This window comes from Pseudoliparis swirei, chromosome 20, assembly GCF_029220125.1.
Source record: "Pseudoliparis swirei isolate HS2019 ecotype Mariana Trench chromosome 20, NWPU_hadal_v1, whole genome shotgun sequence".
NCBI classification, from domain to species: Eukaryota; Metazoa; Chordata; class Actinopteri; order Perciformes; family Liparidae; genus Pseudoliparis; species Pseudoliparis swirei.
Window position 1 is genome coordinate 12,867,180 of NC_079407.1, and position 14,119 is coordinate 12,881,298.

The window sequence follows — 14,119 nt, forward strand, 5'->3', positions numbered from 1 at the left end:
CCTTCTGTGTAAAGATACAATTAAATGTGCATAATATTTCATAATGATAACTTCCTATGAGTGATTCAGTCATTATATTCCATTCACACAAATTACTCATATTTCCTGTGACTAATGTAAGATCTAAGCAGGATACGAAGTTTCGAGTAACATCTGCTCTCGTGCCTCTTCCATCATTAAGGCAAATTAATGATCTTTCCTCTATAAATTCTTCAACTACCCCTCCATTGCTATCAGTACACTTACCCATAATAAATTATGAGCATTGAAGTGTCCACACCAAATGTATTAATTTTCCAATATTTCCTGATATCATGTGAAACATTTCAATAGACAGCTTTTTACAAGGATTATAAAAGTTCACTACCTTGATATCTCCTCTGGGACTGCATACTTCAATCATAACACATTCATACTGCACCTTGTTTTCCGGCTCTATCACGTCTGACGGAACTATATTCTGAATTAACTAAGTCCAACTGTGGTTTTAGCCACGTTTATTGAATGCAGATAACATCTGGCATATATTTTAGATCAGCCACAACCTTCTTGAACTCTTGCCCATTCACAATTAGGCTTCTGCATTCCGTTGTAGGATATGCAACACAATGAGGAAGTTAATCACCCTGAGCCTGTAATAATAATTCAAACTTATATAGCGCTTTTCTGAATACACAAAGACACTTTACATGGGGACAAGAGACAGTGACAAAAAGAACAAAACAAAAGTGGAAAGAAAAAAACAAATATAAGTAGCACTTGCGTACACCAAACTTTCCAATTTCATTCCTATCTATATGCTGAAGGTTTTCACAAAGGGGTTTGTTAATGTGGCATTATTGGCCTGATTAAAAAGTATTGGTGAAAAACATGGAAATATAATTTGTAGGTATTTTCTGATAACATTTTTAAAAAATGTCAGTTGTCATTGCCGCACAATCGAATGCAACCTTCTCCACCGCAGTCATCTCCAGTCATCATCACAGTTCTGCTCCTCATTCATCATCGGATTGCAGCAACTCCCTTTATCACCACCACCACCAGTTTCGAGACTCCTAGTAGACTATGCCTTATCTGACCTCAGCATCCCCACCCCTCGAGTCCAATCGCCAAAGACTTTGCACTAATCAATATAAACATTGCTCCGTCACACTGAAGCAGCCTTGTTTGTGTGACTCCGGGTGCTTCAATTGATGAGAGAAGGCCCGAGGGGCGAGGGCAGCACCTCGTCTCACCGCGGCGTGGCGATGATCTGGTACGTGCGAGGCAGATTAGCGAAGGTGCTGTACTCTGAAACAAGGTTTATACTGTCGGGGCCTCCGACGCAGGAAAAGGTAAAATTCTGCAGCAGTGACACCAGGAAGATGAAAAGCTCCATACGAGCCAGAGACTCGCCAACACAGGCTCTCTTCCCTGTAAGGACACAATCACAAACATAAGAAATACAGTGGGTACGGAAAGTATTCAGACCCCTTCACATTTTTCACTCTTTATTTCATTGCAGCCATTTGCTAAAATCATTGCCCCTTCACTTGTACAAGTAGTAATATATACAGTGGGTACGGAAAGCCATTTGCTAAAATAAAAAAAAGTTCATTTTATTTCTCATTAATGTACACTCAGCACCCCATCTTGACAGAAAAAAACAGAAATGTAGAAATGTTTACACATTTATTAACCCTCCTGTTACCTTTAGGGTCAATTTGACCCCATTCAATGTTTAATGTCGGTGTTCTTTGGGGTCAATTTGACCCCAGGCTGTTTTTCACTGTCAAACATTTAAGAAATATCAACTTTTTTATATATTTAAAGGGCTATTTAGGTAGTCAACAAACAAACATAAAGTACCTCACACTTAAACTTGGGAAACAATATTAATTCTAATAATTTTCTGGAGGTTTTAATTGCTGGGCTCAAATTGACCTAGAGGGTAAAATATGTTAGTAAATGTAAAGGTAACAGGAGGGTTAAAAAAAGAAAAACTTATGCAGCACTCAAGGTTCCTGAGAGCACAGTGGCCTCCATAATCCTCAAATGGAAGAAGTTTGGGACGACTTGGTCGTCCAGACAAACTGAGCAATCGTGGGAGAAGAGCCTTGGTGAGAGAGGTAAAGAAAAACCCAAAGATCACTGTGGCTGAGCTCCAGAGATGCAGTAGGGAGATGGGAGAAAGTTCCACTAAATCAACTATCACTGCAACCCTCCACCAGTTGGGGCTTTATGGCAGAGTGGCCCGGCGGAAGCCTCTCCTCAGTGCCAGACATATGAAAGCCTGGGTCTTCTGTACCACAATTTTGAGATCAGTCTTAAAAGCTATTAATTGACACGCGAGTGACAAGTAGTTCTTCCAAACAAAATGATGTTTACTAAAAAACGTAGAGTACATGTTCACACGGTCAAAAAACGATGTCGCTTCCAACAACTCTGAGCTCAAACACGACTGACAGTCCAACACGCAGGTGTTATACTGACGTGACGTCATCTGATTGGAAGCTTACATTTTGACAAATTATTCAGCTTTTAAATACAATACTCAATTATATATGTTAACCTGAACATTCTTTCAAATCATAATTGAAAAGATTTATCTTCAGTTACCTTTTTTAATCCTTTTAAACTAAATTACTATAACAAATGAAACTAGAACGGGCACTCGGTAGAGCGCATACCTTCGCATATCACAAGATTGGGCATTGAATTATGAACATTTTGGCATTAGTTGCATACCAATTGGATAAAAATTGACCGCGCTATGGTAAAAATAAGATGTTGACCTTTTCATGACCTTGACCTTTGACCCGATCAATCCCAAAATCTAATCAAACGGTCCCCGGATAATAATCAATCATCCCACCAAATTTCATGCGATTCAAAGAAGATTTTGACCTTTTCATGACCTTGACCTTGACCTTTGACCCGATTGATCCCAAAATCTAATCAAATAGTCCCCGGATAATAACCAATCATCCCACCAAATTTCATGCGATTCGGTTTAATACTTTTTGACTTATGCGAATAACACGCACGCACGCATACAAATACACGGCGATCAAAACTTTACCTTCCGCATTTTCAATGCGAAGGTAATCTTGCATTTGGCTCTTACAGCCTGCATAGAGTTTGCCAAAAAAACACATGAAGGACTCCCAGACTATGAGAAATAAGATGCACTGGTCTGATGAGACCAAGATTAAACTTTTGGGCGTTAATTCTAAGCGGTATGTGTGGAGAAAACAAGGCACTGCTCATCACCTGCTCAATACAATCCCAACAGTGAAACATGGTGGTGGCAGCATCAAGCTATGGGGGGGTTTCTCCGCTGCAGGGACAGGACGACTAGTTGCAATTGAAGGAAAGATGAATGCGGCCAAATACAGAGATATACTGGAAGAAAACCTCTTCCAGAGTGCTCTGGACCTCAGACTGAGCCGAAGGTTCACCTTCCAACAAGACAATGACCATAAGCACACAGCTAAAATAACAAAGGAGTGGCTTCGGAAAAACTCTGTGACCATTCTTGCCTGGCCCAAAGAGCCCTGACCTAAACCCAATGGAGTATCTCTGGAGAGACCTGAAAATGGCTGACCACCAACGTTCACCATCCAACCAGACGAAACTAGAGAGGATCTACAAGGAAGAATGGCAGAGGATCCCCGAATCCAGGTGTGAAAAACTTGTTGCATCATTCTCAAGAAGACTCATGGCTGTACTAGCTCAAAAGGCTTCTACTCAATACTGAGCAAAGGGTCTGAATACTTATGACCATGTGATATTTCAGTTTTTCTTTTTTAATACATTTGCAAAAATTTCTACATTTCAGTTTTGTTATGTCAAGATGGGGTGCTGAGTGTACATTAATGAGAAATAAAATGAACTTTTTTTTATTTTAGCAAATGGCTTTCCGTACCCACTGTATATATTACTGCTTGTACAAGTGAAGGGGCAACAAGGACAATATTTATCACAAAATGACCCATTAGTCATGGACAAACCACACTCAAAACTCTTCTGTAAAACACAGATCCATGCAGGACTGATAATGATTTATTAGCTGTAGATTGTGTTTTACCTGCAGAAAAAGGCAGGAAAGCAGGATTTTTCTTGAATTTTTCATTCTGGTCCAGAAAGTGCTGGGGGTTGAAGGACCAGGGAGTCGCCCATTGCTTTTCCTCTCTCAGCACAGAGTGCAGCAAGGGAATAATCATAGTGTCCTATTGAGAGAAGACATGAAGTCAATGTAAAACATATATTTTCTCTCAAATGAATAGTATGTCTTGGGATTGCAAATACCTTGGGAATTGTGTAACCTCTAAAAGAGATGTCCTTGAGTGAGTAGCGAGGGAGGCTGAAAGGGACAATGTCCATAAAGCGTTGCACCTCATGAATAACTGCATCTGTAAAGGGGAGGGACTTCCTGTTCTCCATGCTGGGACTACAGCCTTGTACAATTACACTCTCAATCTCATTCTGCATTTTCTCTGTAAAGGACAAAAAGAATGACATTGTATGTCGAGCTGATTAAGTAAGATGACTGAGTCCTCCATTCGGGGACCTACCCTGTATGTTTGGGTATTTGATCAGCACACTGAGGGCGTATCTGATGGTGGAGCTGGTGGTTTCTGTTCCTGCCAGGAAGAGGTTCAACACTGTGGAGACCAAGTTTTCATGGTTGAACTCAGTCGTGGGATTCTCCTTTTCCTGAGAGAACAAAGTGTTAAACGTGCCATTAAATGCACAACAGTTTCAAGTGCATTTTAAGTAACAGGTGGTAGAAGCCCACTTTGGCATTGGCTTTGTGAGAATTAGATCATTTGAATAATTAAACAGTTTTATCCCAAAAAGTATAACCATTCTGAGCAGCTATATGCTAAACCTTATTTGAGAGGAGTTTTAAGATGAAAGTACAGAAAGAAAGCCTTGGTCTTGTGTTCCCTGATCAAAGCAACATTTCCCACCTGACTGATTCGGATGAGAAAGCAGTCAATAAAGTCCCTCGGGGAGCTGGGGTCCAGTGTCTCTTTGTGCTCTTGGATCTTCATGTTGATGAACTCTCTCAACTTCTGAACTTGGGCAAAGCAAGTGTGCTGGGGGCCGGGCAGATGATCCATGAGCCAGGGAAAGATGTTGTACAACTGTGGGATAATAATAATGTATAAGAGAAAATGTGAAAACTAGACTTTTAAATGATAGACTTTCAGCTGCTTACTTGACCGATGGGGCTGTTTAGGAACTTTAATGTTTCAGATATGATGTTGAGGAGGCACAGGAATTCCTTGTCTTCGTGGCCGAAGCGTTCACCAAACACCAGGCAGCAGATCACGTTGGACACAGTGCGGCTCAGTAAGAAAGTGGGGTCAAATGGCGTGGCTAGTAGAGAAGAGGAAAACCTAATTAGACTCATCTACTAAAGGTACTGATCAGAAAAAAGAAAATGATGATGGCAAGATCAGAAAATCCACAAGGCAGAGGTTTTCCCTGCCATTCAGTTTTTTTTCTTCAATTCAGTTTATTTGTATAGCCCATTTTCACAAATTACAAATTTGTCTCGGAGTGCTTTACAATCTGTACACATAGACATCCCTGTCCCAAAACCTCACATCGGATCAGGAACAACTCCCAAACAACCCGTCACGGGGAAAAAAGGGAAGAAACCTTCAGAAGAGCAACAGAGGAGGATCCCTCTCCAGGATGGACAGGTGCAATAGATGTAATGTGTAAAGAAAGACAGATTTAGAGTTAAAACACATTCAACTAGAACGGGCACTCGGTAGAGCGCATACCTTCGCATATCACAAGATTGGGCATTGAATTATGAACATTTTGGCATTAGTTGCATGCCAATTGGACAAAAATGTATCATGCTATGGTAAAAAAAGAGTTTGACCTTTCCATGACCTTGACCTTGACCTTTGACCCGATTGATCCCAAAATCTAATCAAATGGTCCCCGGATAATAACCAATCATCCCACTTTATTTCATGCGATTCAAGAACATTTTGACCTGTTCATGACCTTTGACCTTGACCTTTGACCCGATCGATCCCAAAATCTAGTCAACTGGTCCCCGGATAATAAACAATCATCCCACCAAATTTCATGCGATTCGGTTCAATACTGATTTTGACCTGTTCATGACCTTTGACCTTTGACCCGATCGATCCCAAAATCTAATCAACTGGTCCCGGATAATAAACAATCATCCCACCAAATTTCATGCGATTCGGTTCAATACTTTTGAGTTCTGCGAAAGATTTTGACCTGTTCATGACCTTTGACCTTTGACCTTTGACCCGATCGATCCCAAAATCTAATCAACTGGTCCCCGGATAATAAACAATCATCCCACCAAATTTCATGCGATTCGGTTCAATACTTTTTGAGATTTGCGAATAACACGCATACAAATAAATAAATAAATAAACTAGAATGGGCACTCGGTAGAGCGCATACCTTCGCATATCACAAGATTGGGCATTGAATTATTAACATTTTGGCATTAGTTGCATGCCAATTGGACAAAAATGTATCGTGCTATGGTAAAAAAAGAGTTTGACCTTTCCATGACCTTGACCTTGACCTTTGACCTGATTGATCCCAAAATCTAATCAAATGGTCCCCGGATAATAACCAATCATCCCACCAAATTGCATGTGATTCAAGAACATTTTGACCTTTCCATGACCTTGACCTTTGACCCGATCGATCCCAAAATCTAGTCAAATGGTCCCCGGATAATAAACAATCATCCCACCAAATTTCATGCGATTCGGTTCAATACTTTTTGAGTTCTGCGAAAGATTTTGACCTGTTCATGACCTTTGACCTTTGACCCGATCGATCCCAAAATCTAATCAACTGGTCCCCGGATAATAAACAACCATCCCACCAAATTTCATGCGATTCGGTTCAATACTTTTTGAGTTTTGCGAATAACACGCATACAAATAAATAAATAAATAAATACACGGCGATCAATACATAACCTTCCGGCATTTTCAATGCGAAGGTAATAAATAAATAAATAAATAAATACACGGCGATCAAAACATAACCTTCCGGCATTTTCAATGCGAAGGTAATGAATGTGACAGAGTGTATGAATAGTCGGTAGTAGTCATATTCCACGATCCAGACCTCGATGATCCATCAGGCAGATAGGATCTATGCCGTCTCATAGGGTCCGATGACCCTTTGAGACGTGAAGTCAAAAGGACTCCGGGGAGAAAGCAGAGTTGGTAATGTGCAATAGAGAGATACAAATGCATCCTTAAGGAGAGAGAAAAGAGGAGATAGGTACTCAGTGTATCCTAAAACGTCCCCCAGCAGCCTATAAGCCTATAGCAGCATATTAAGGGGCTGGACCAGGTGAACCTGATTCAGCCCTAATTATCAGCTCTGTCAAAGAGGAAAGTCTGAAGTCTACTCTTAAATGAGGTGACTGTGTCTGCCTCCCGGACTGAAGGTGGAAGCTGGTTCCATAAAAGAGGAGCTTGATAACTAAAGGCTCTGGCTCCCATCCTACTTTTTAAGACTCTAGGAACTACAAGTAGCCCTGCATCTAGTGAGCTCTCTAGTGGGGCAATATGGTACTACAAGCTCCTTAACCCTCCTGTTATGTTCGTTTCTTACATACAACCGTGATGTTCCCGGGTCAATTTGACCCGGTTAATGTTGAATCATCCAAAAGTGGTCAGAAACCCAAAAATTCTAGAAACTATAGTTTGTACATCATCACCAACAACATTACTAACAATTAAATCAGTTTTTAGTGGAATTGAGTTTTTCACCCCTCCATAAATCAGGAGCACTCACTCGTTTTAAAGCCCCATTATGTCGTTTTTCCCCTTTAGCGCCCCCTTCAGTTTTTGAGGTATTTAACGTTTACTTCAGTATCGTAAATACCCAGTTACGATCGATGCAGCCCGGTAGAAGCAATCCGGCGACTGTTTCTATTTTGGATTTATACCAACGGGCGGGATCACTAATACGAAGACTGCGCAGGAGCACTGTGAACTGGGCCCAGCACCTACCGGACTAGGGTGAAGTAGCGCGGGGATTGAACGCGGCGCCTCGCCACGTTTCCGCCTGGTCGGGCAGCTGTTTGCCGGCTTTTGGGGGGAGGGGGGGGGGGTGTGTGTGTGCCCGTGCAGTCATTACCCTCGCATTGAAAATGCCGGAAGGTTATGTTTTGATCGCCGTGTATTTATTTATTTATTTATTTATTTATATGCGTGTTATTCGCAAAACTCAAAAAGTATTGAACCGAATCGCATGCAATTTGGTGGGATGATTGTTTATTATCCGGGGACCAGTTGATTAGATTTTGGGATCAATCGGGTCAAAGGTCAAGGTCAAAGGTCATGAACAGGTCAAATCTTCTTGAATCACATGGAATTTGGTGGGATGATTGGTTATTATCCGGGGACCATTTGATTAGATTTTGGGATCAATCAGGTCAAAGGTCAAGGTCAAGGTCATGGAAAGGTCACACAATTTTTTTACCATAGCACGATAAATTGTTGTCCAATTGGCATGCAACTAATGCCAAAATGTTCATAATTCAATGCCCAATCTTGTGATATGCGAAGGTATGCGCTCTACCGAGTGCCCATTCTAGTTTACTTTTGTTTTGGGGGGACTGCAAAGACTTTGGGACTGTCGGGATCCGGGGATTATACTTCGTTTTGAGTGGGTTTGATTTTTTAGTGTATGTGTTCATTTTGGGGGCTTGCAGATGCATTGAATTTGATTTAATATAATAACATTTGGGTTTCCGCATATCGACTGTGTTTTTCTTTTACGACCATTTGAGCAGAGAGAGTTAACGCCAGAACTCGCAGATCCGCCCATTCCGGTTTTTTTTAGCGTATTGTACCTTTTCCCCTTGATTGAGTTGCTCAGGGCGAATTGTTACAACATAACCAAAAGAATGACAACATTTAGTTTAGATGAAATACCGATCGCGTTTTCAGCCTATATACGTTGTTTTCTAAATGTTTGAATGTGGAGTACGTGTGATCGAATACAATATTGTTGACAACACCAAAAAGCTACATAAAAAAGCTACCCTTATACTGTCGCTGCGAGCGTGGAATGGCACTTTATGACATTGCGTAATCACTGCCAGAAAGCAGGTCGAAGTACATCCGCCCCGATCGGGCGGCTCCAGAATCTTACATAGCGGAGTTATTTCCCCACAGACCCCCGATGGCAATGGCGGAGACGCAAATCGCCATATTAAAAGTCATTGTATCGGCACAATTTTTTTCAAGCTGTTATTTTAAGGTACAATTGTTACATAATGTTACTTTAATGAAAAATACATGTTCAAACAATTTTTTAGGAACATTGAAAGAATCTAAATCTAAATTGCATTAGTCTACTATAACATGTATTTTCTCCTAAATTTCATTTGCATTTTGGAAGTTTTTTGTTGTTGTGATGTAGGTAAATAGAGATGAGACACCTGTGCTGTTCAGGGTCATAATGACCCGCCCACTAAAAATCAAGCCAAATGAGTCATAAAGGATTTGTATTGAAAGTAAACTTTAGTTATGTTTATTTTTAATGTTAAGATGCATACATTATATGATAAAAGATGACCAAAGGCGAGCACACAGTCATCCTCTTGGTGCAGTCGTACGTATCTGCAGAGTGTAATGTTGTCGGACTTCTCGGCAACCATTTTGTATGTTTGGCCACTCCCCTGATACGTGTGGGTGGAGTTTTCCCGCAGGGAAAAATAAAGGTTCCCGTCAAAATAGTATCTGTATTTCTCGCACAGGTGGGGTCGTGAGAAAGAGAATGTGTGTGGGTCTGAGATTGGGATGAGACAGGGTGCGTGTTTCTCCCAGTCAGACAGACAGTATATTAGAAGTACTATACTACAAATGTATTAGTTGAGACATGAAAGAAACCCTCCCATTAGTGTCCCATGTCCAGTAAAGGTGTATTGAGGGGGAAAGTTAGAAGATGAGAAACATTGTTTAGTCTGTAAAGCGTGCTTCTCATGTAGGGTGATGGGCACACAGCAGGATAGAGATGGTTCCCATACCAACCACCTGATTCTTTTGTTTGAAGTTTGATATGTGTACAACTTTATATTTGGGGTTGTGAATGGGGTGTGTGTGTGCTGATATGTGTGTTTGTGTGTGTGTTGGTGTCTGTGCGCGCGTGTGTTAGTGTGTCTGTGTTGGTGTGTGTGTGTGTGTTGGTGTGAGTGTGTGTGTTGAAACTTGGTGGGAGGGAGTAAGAAAGACTGTCCTACATTTACAAAGAAAGAAATAGTCTAAACGTGACACTTCTGATGACTTTTAGCCTTCACTTTCAAATTGACCCGGGAACATCATCTCTGTTATATAAACCTGCAGGGGGGGGTTGCAAATACATGATATTTTTTTTGTATTTTTTTTAACGTTGATTACACTAAATAAGGTAAGCAGAAGACGTTTTATACAGAGAAAGTACTTAGAAGTATTTTTCCTAGATTTCCAAACTTTGAAACGGGTCAATTTGACCCGCAACATAACAAGAGGGTTAAGATATGATGATGCATCACCAATCAAGGCGTTGTACGTTAAGAGAAGAATTTAAAAAGTGATTCTTGATTTTACGGGGAGCCAGTGCAGAGCAGCTAGTGCAGGAGTGATGTGATCTCTTTTCTTAGTTTTAGTGAGAATACGAGCTGCAGCATTCTGGATCAACTGGAGGGACCAAAGAGATTTATTAGAGCAGCCTGATAATAAGGAGTTGCAGTAATCCAGTCTCGAAGTAACCAATTTTTCTGCATCTTTTTGAGACAAGATGTGCCTGATTTTTTAAATATTACGGAGATGAAAGAATGCAGTCCTTGAGATTTGCTTCACGTGGGAGTTAAAGGACAAGTCCCGATCAAAGATAACGCCCAGATTCTTTACAGTGGTGTTGGATGCCAGGGCAATGCCGTCTACAGAATCCACATCACCAGATAATTGATCTCTGAGGTGCTCAGGGCCGATTAAAATTACTTCGGTTTTGTCTGAGTTTAACATCAAGAAGTTGCAGGTCATCCATGTTTTTATGTCTTGAAGACATGCTTGCAGTTTACCGAGTTGGTTGCTCTCCTCTGGTTTTATCGATAGATATAGTTGAGTATAATCTGCATAACAATGAAAGTTTATGGAGTGTTTCCTGATAATATTGCCCAAAGGAAGCATGCCATGTACATGTTTTTCTTAATTGTGGTTTTGCAGCTCACTTTGAACATTTTAACAACCCCCTGTAAAGCATGTGAAGTGGTGTGTGTGTGTGTGTGTGTGTGTCAACCTGCACCTGGGCTCATCTCCAACACCTGTCTTACATCAAACCATCATATGAAATACCACGGCGTCCTTCGACTCGTCGTCAGACTATTTCGTCAGTTCAGTGGTGGTGTGACTCTGGGCCAGTCTGAGTCCTTTCACTTTTAACGACTAAAGAGTATTTTTTTGGTTCATCCCGTATTGACGATAGACTAACTTTTGCCATAGTTTGCACTGTTAGCGGGGCGACTGTGGGTCAGTGGTTAGCAGGTCCCTCTTTCAATCAGAGGATTGGTCGTTCGATCCCTGGCTCTGCTAGCCCTAGTCAATGTGTCTTTGAGCAAGACACCTAAGACTGGATTGGGTATACGGTGTTTGATTGTAAGTCACTTGAGATAAAAGAGGCAGCTAAATGAAATGTAGCGTTGTTAGGGCTGTTAGCAGCGTTAGCCGTGTTAGCCAGCAGCTCAGCTTTCGCCATGTTGAGAGATCTGTTGAGAGGCAATCAAAATGCTGACAAACTGGGACATAACACCTTTTAAGGATAGTTTAAATTGCTGTAGCCTATCTTTAAGCTGTCCGGTAAGCTTCACTGGTGTAGTAAGTTGCGTAACATATACTGTGTTTACTTTTCACAAGCCGCCATCAGATAGAGATAAGGATTAAAGAGTGCAGCTGAAGCAAGAGGGATAAATAAACACACCGAGCAATACAATAAAGCATAACCGTACACACTCTCTTTTCTGTTGTTGACCAACTATTTCAGGTTTCATTCTTCATGTTGGTTCTGTGTATTTTGTGAAGGCTCCATTTAAGAATCAGAATCACTTTTTTGGCCATGTATTCATACAAGGAATTTGACTTTTTGGGTCATATTCTTTTACTATCCTGAAACATAGCCGTCAGAAATTGGTACCGTCATTTGACATAGTAGGAGGCAAAGGAAAAACGACAGTTCATTCTGAGGAAGCCATTGTTTCAATTGACTATATTTACCAAATACCATCCACCAACCTCACCTTTGAATGACTCTATGCGGGCCCTCAGATGTGTGCTCTCCTCCTGGATCCACTCCTCCATCCCTTTGCGTCCCATCCCAAAGTCTCTCAGGGTCGACAGTGTGAAACGTCGCAGTTGGCGCCAGCGCTCTCCGTTACTGATCGCCAAACCTTTGAAGATGTGGAAATGGTAGTTCAAAGAACCTCACGAGTCATAAGAAAAAAGAAAAAAAAGTATCGCTTCTTTCAGCGACTGAAACTCTATCGAACTGGGACCATAAAACAAATAGGATTATAACAAATGGATAAACCTGAACAAAAAAGAAATGAACCGCTAACTGGAGCCAGAGACGTGCGTGCATGGAAACCATTGAAATAAAGTTACCGTAGCCCTTGGTAGCTTTTATCATAAATGGCAGTGGCCCTCTGCCAGTGAAGTCGTCTCCCTGGTCCACCAGAGCCTCCTTCACCGTGTCAAATCCCACCAGAAAAACCAACCGCTGCCAGCCCAGGTAGACAGTCATCACAGGACCATGCGTTTCACTTAACTACAAGAAGAAAGGATGTGTTAGAATTATGAAACAGTCTGAATCAAATTCACACTATTTTTTAACGAGCAATGAAAACAAACCTTCTGTATAACTGAGCAAAGTAAAGACATCTCTGATTATTGGATAAGGTATTACACAACATTAAATCAATATCAATTTTGCCAAACAAATTCTCACCTTGAGAATGCTTTTAAAAGGAGCATTTTTGTCCAGTTGTGGCAGATTTCCTATGAGAGGAAGTGGAACGGGTCCGGGAGGCAACCGATACTTCCTGTTGTTTTTGACGCTAAACAACCAAATCAGAGCTAAGATCAGCCCCGCCAGGATCACTGTCGCAGAAAAGTCCATAACTCTCTTTGCTTCGTCTTCTCGACACTTCACTGGACGGATGTCTTCTATATTCACTTTATAACTGTGAATGGCGCTTCCAAATAGTTGTTTATCATTAACAGTGAGTTGGTAGGAGTGCTATGTTGGGACACAGGTGAGTCACGTGACTGTGCTATATTGCACCGTCACCTGATTATTTCAGAGAGAAGCAAACAAACAACTGACCTTAGCTATACAGGCATGTCATTTTCTTCCTCTCTTGTCCCAAACAAATTGATGTTGAAGAAATTGACAGGAAGGAATAAAAGTGTATGTTTACAAATTCATATGAAAACCCAGAATCGTTGCACTTTTGGGGTATACTTGTCATGCTGAAATTGTTTTTAAAATGGTGTGTGTCACTCTGTGCTGTCTAACCCCTGAGGCCACAGTTTATTTATCCTGAAGATGTCTGAGTCTTGTTCCTGTTTTGATGTGTTGAGTTTGATTGGATTTGGTCATTTCACATCAAATTTTAGAAATGTGAGTGGATTTACAACACCAGCTGGAAACACCTTTGAAAGAATGTTGAATTTGTCTTTTTCCAGATCCACTCTCCCATCCTGTTGCATCCAGCCCATAATCTCTTTGTGTGGCCAGTGTGATACTAGGTTGTCCATTACTATTCCCAAAACCGGACTGTGTGGACTGTGGATAAACAAAGTAGTGCACGGTCACCAGAATAACAATCCACAGCCAGCCCAGGTACGACGTCTTCACAGGCCTGTGCTATACTGAACTGGACCAAGACTTCAGGGTTCATTATTCTACAAACTTAACCCTCTTCTTACCTGAGGGTCAATTTGACCCCATTCAATGTTTAAACCTCCTGTTACCTTAGGGTCAATTTGACCCCATTCAATGTTTAATGTCGATGTTCTTTGGGGTCAATTTGACCCCAGGCTGTTTTTCACTGTGTCAA

At 41.2% G+C, this 14,119-nt stretch overlaps 1 protein-coding gene across 1 annotated transcript; it reads right to left on the reverse strand.

Moving 5' to 3' along the window:
* Positions 1-480: 480 nt before the first annotated feature.
* Positions 481-13,380, reverse strand: LOC130210475 (cytochrome P450 2F5-like). Its single transcript, XM_056440816.1, has 9 exons — positions 13,006-13,380; positions 12,663-12,825; positions 12,299-12,448; positions 5,207-5,367; positions 4,956-5,132; positions 4,557-4,698; positions 4,291-4,478; positions 4,070-4,211; positions 481-1,413 (listed from the first exon to the last, which is right to left on the reverse strand). Exons 1-9 carry the CDS (start codon positions 13,174-13,176, stop codon positions 1,232-1,234), a joined length of 1,476 nt encoding a protein of 491 aa, XP_056296791.1. The 5' UTR covers positions 13,177-13,380; the 3' UTR covers positions 481-1,231.
* Between the last annotated feature and the right edge of the window lie 739 nt (positions 13,381-14,119).

Bases quoted from the DNA above. Each gene is read 5' to 3' on its own strand.
- LOC130210475 (XM_056440816.1), bottom strand. From the start codon at position 13,176: ATGGACTTTTCTGCGACAGTGATCCTGGCGGGGCTGATCTTAGCTCTG. The intron at 4,699-4,955 runs GTGGGAAATGTT...TTGTTCTCTCAG, and splicing joins TTCTCATCCGAATCAGTCAG to GAAAAGGAGAATCCCACGAC. The intron at 4,479-4,556 runs GTAGGTCCCCGA...TGTCCTTTACAG, and splicing joins CAAATACCCAAACATACAGG to AGAAAATGCAGAATGAGATT.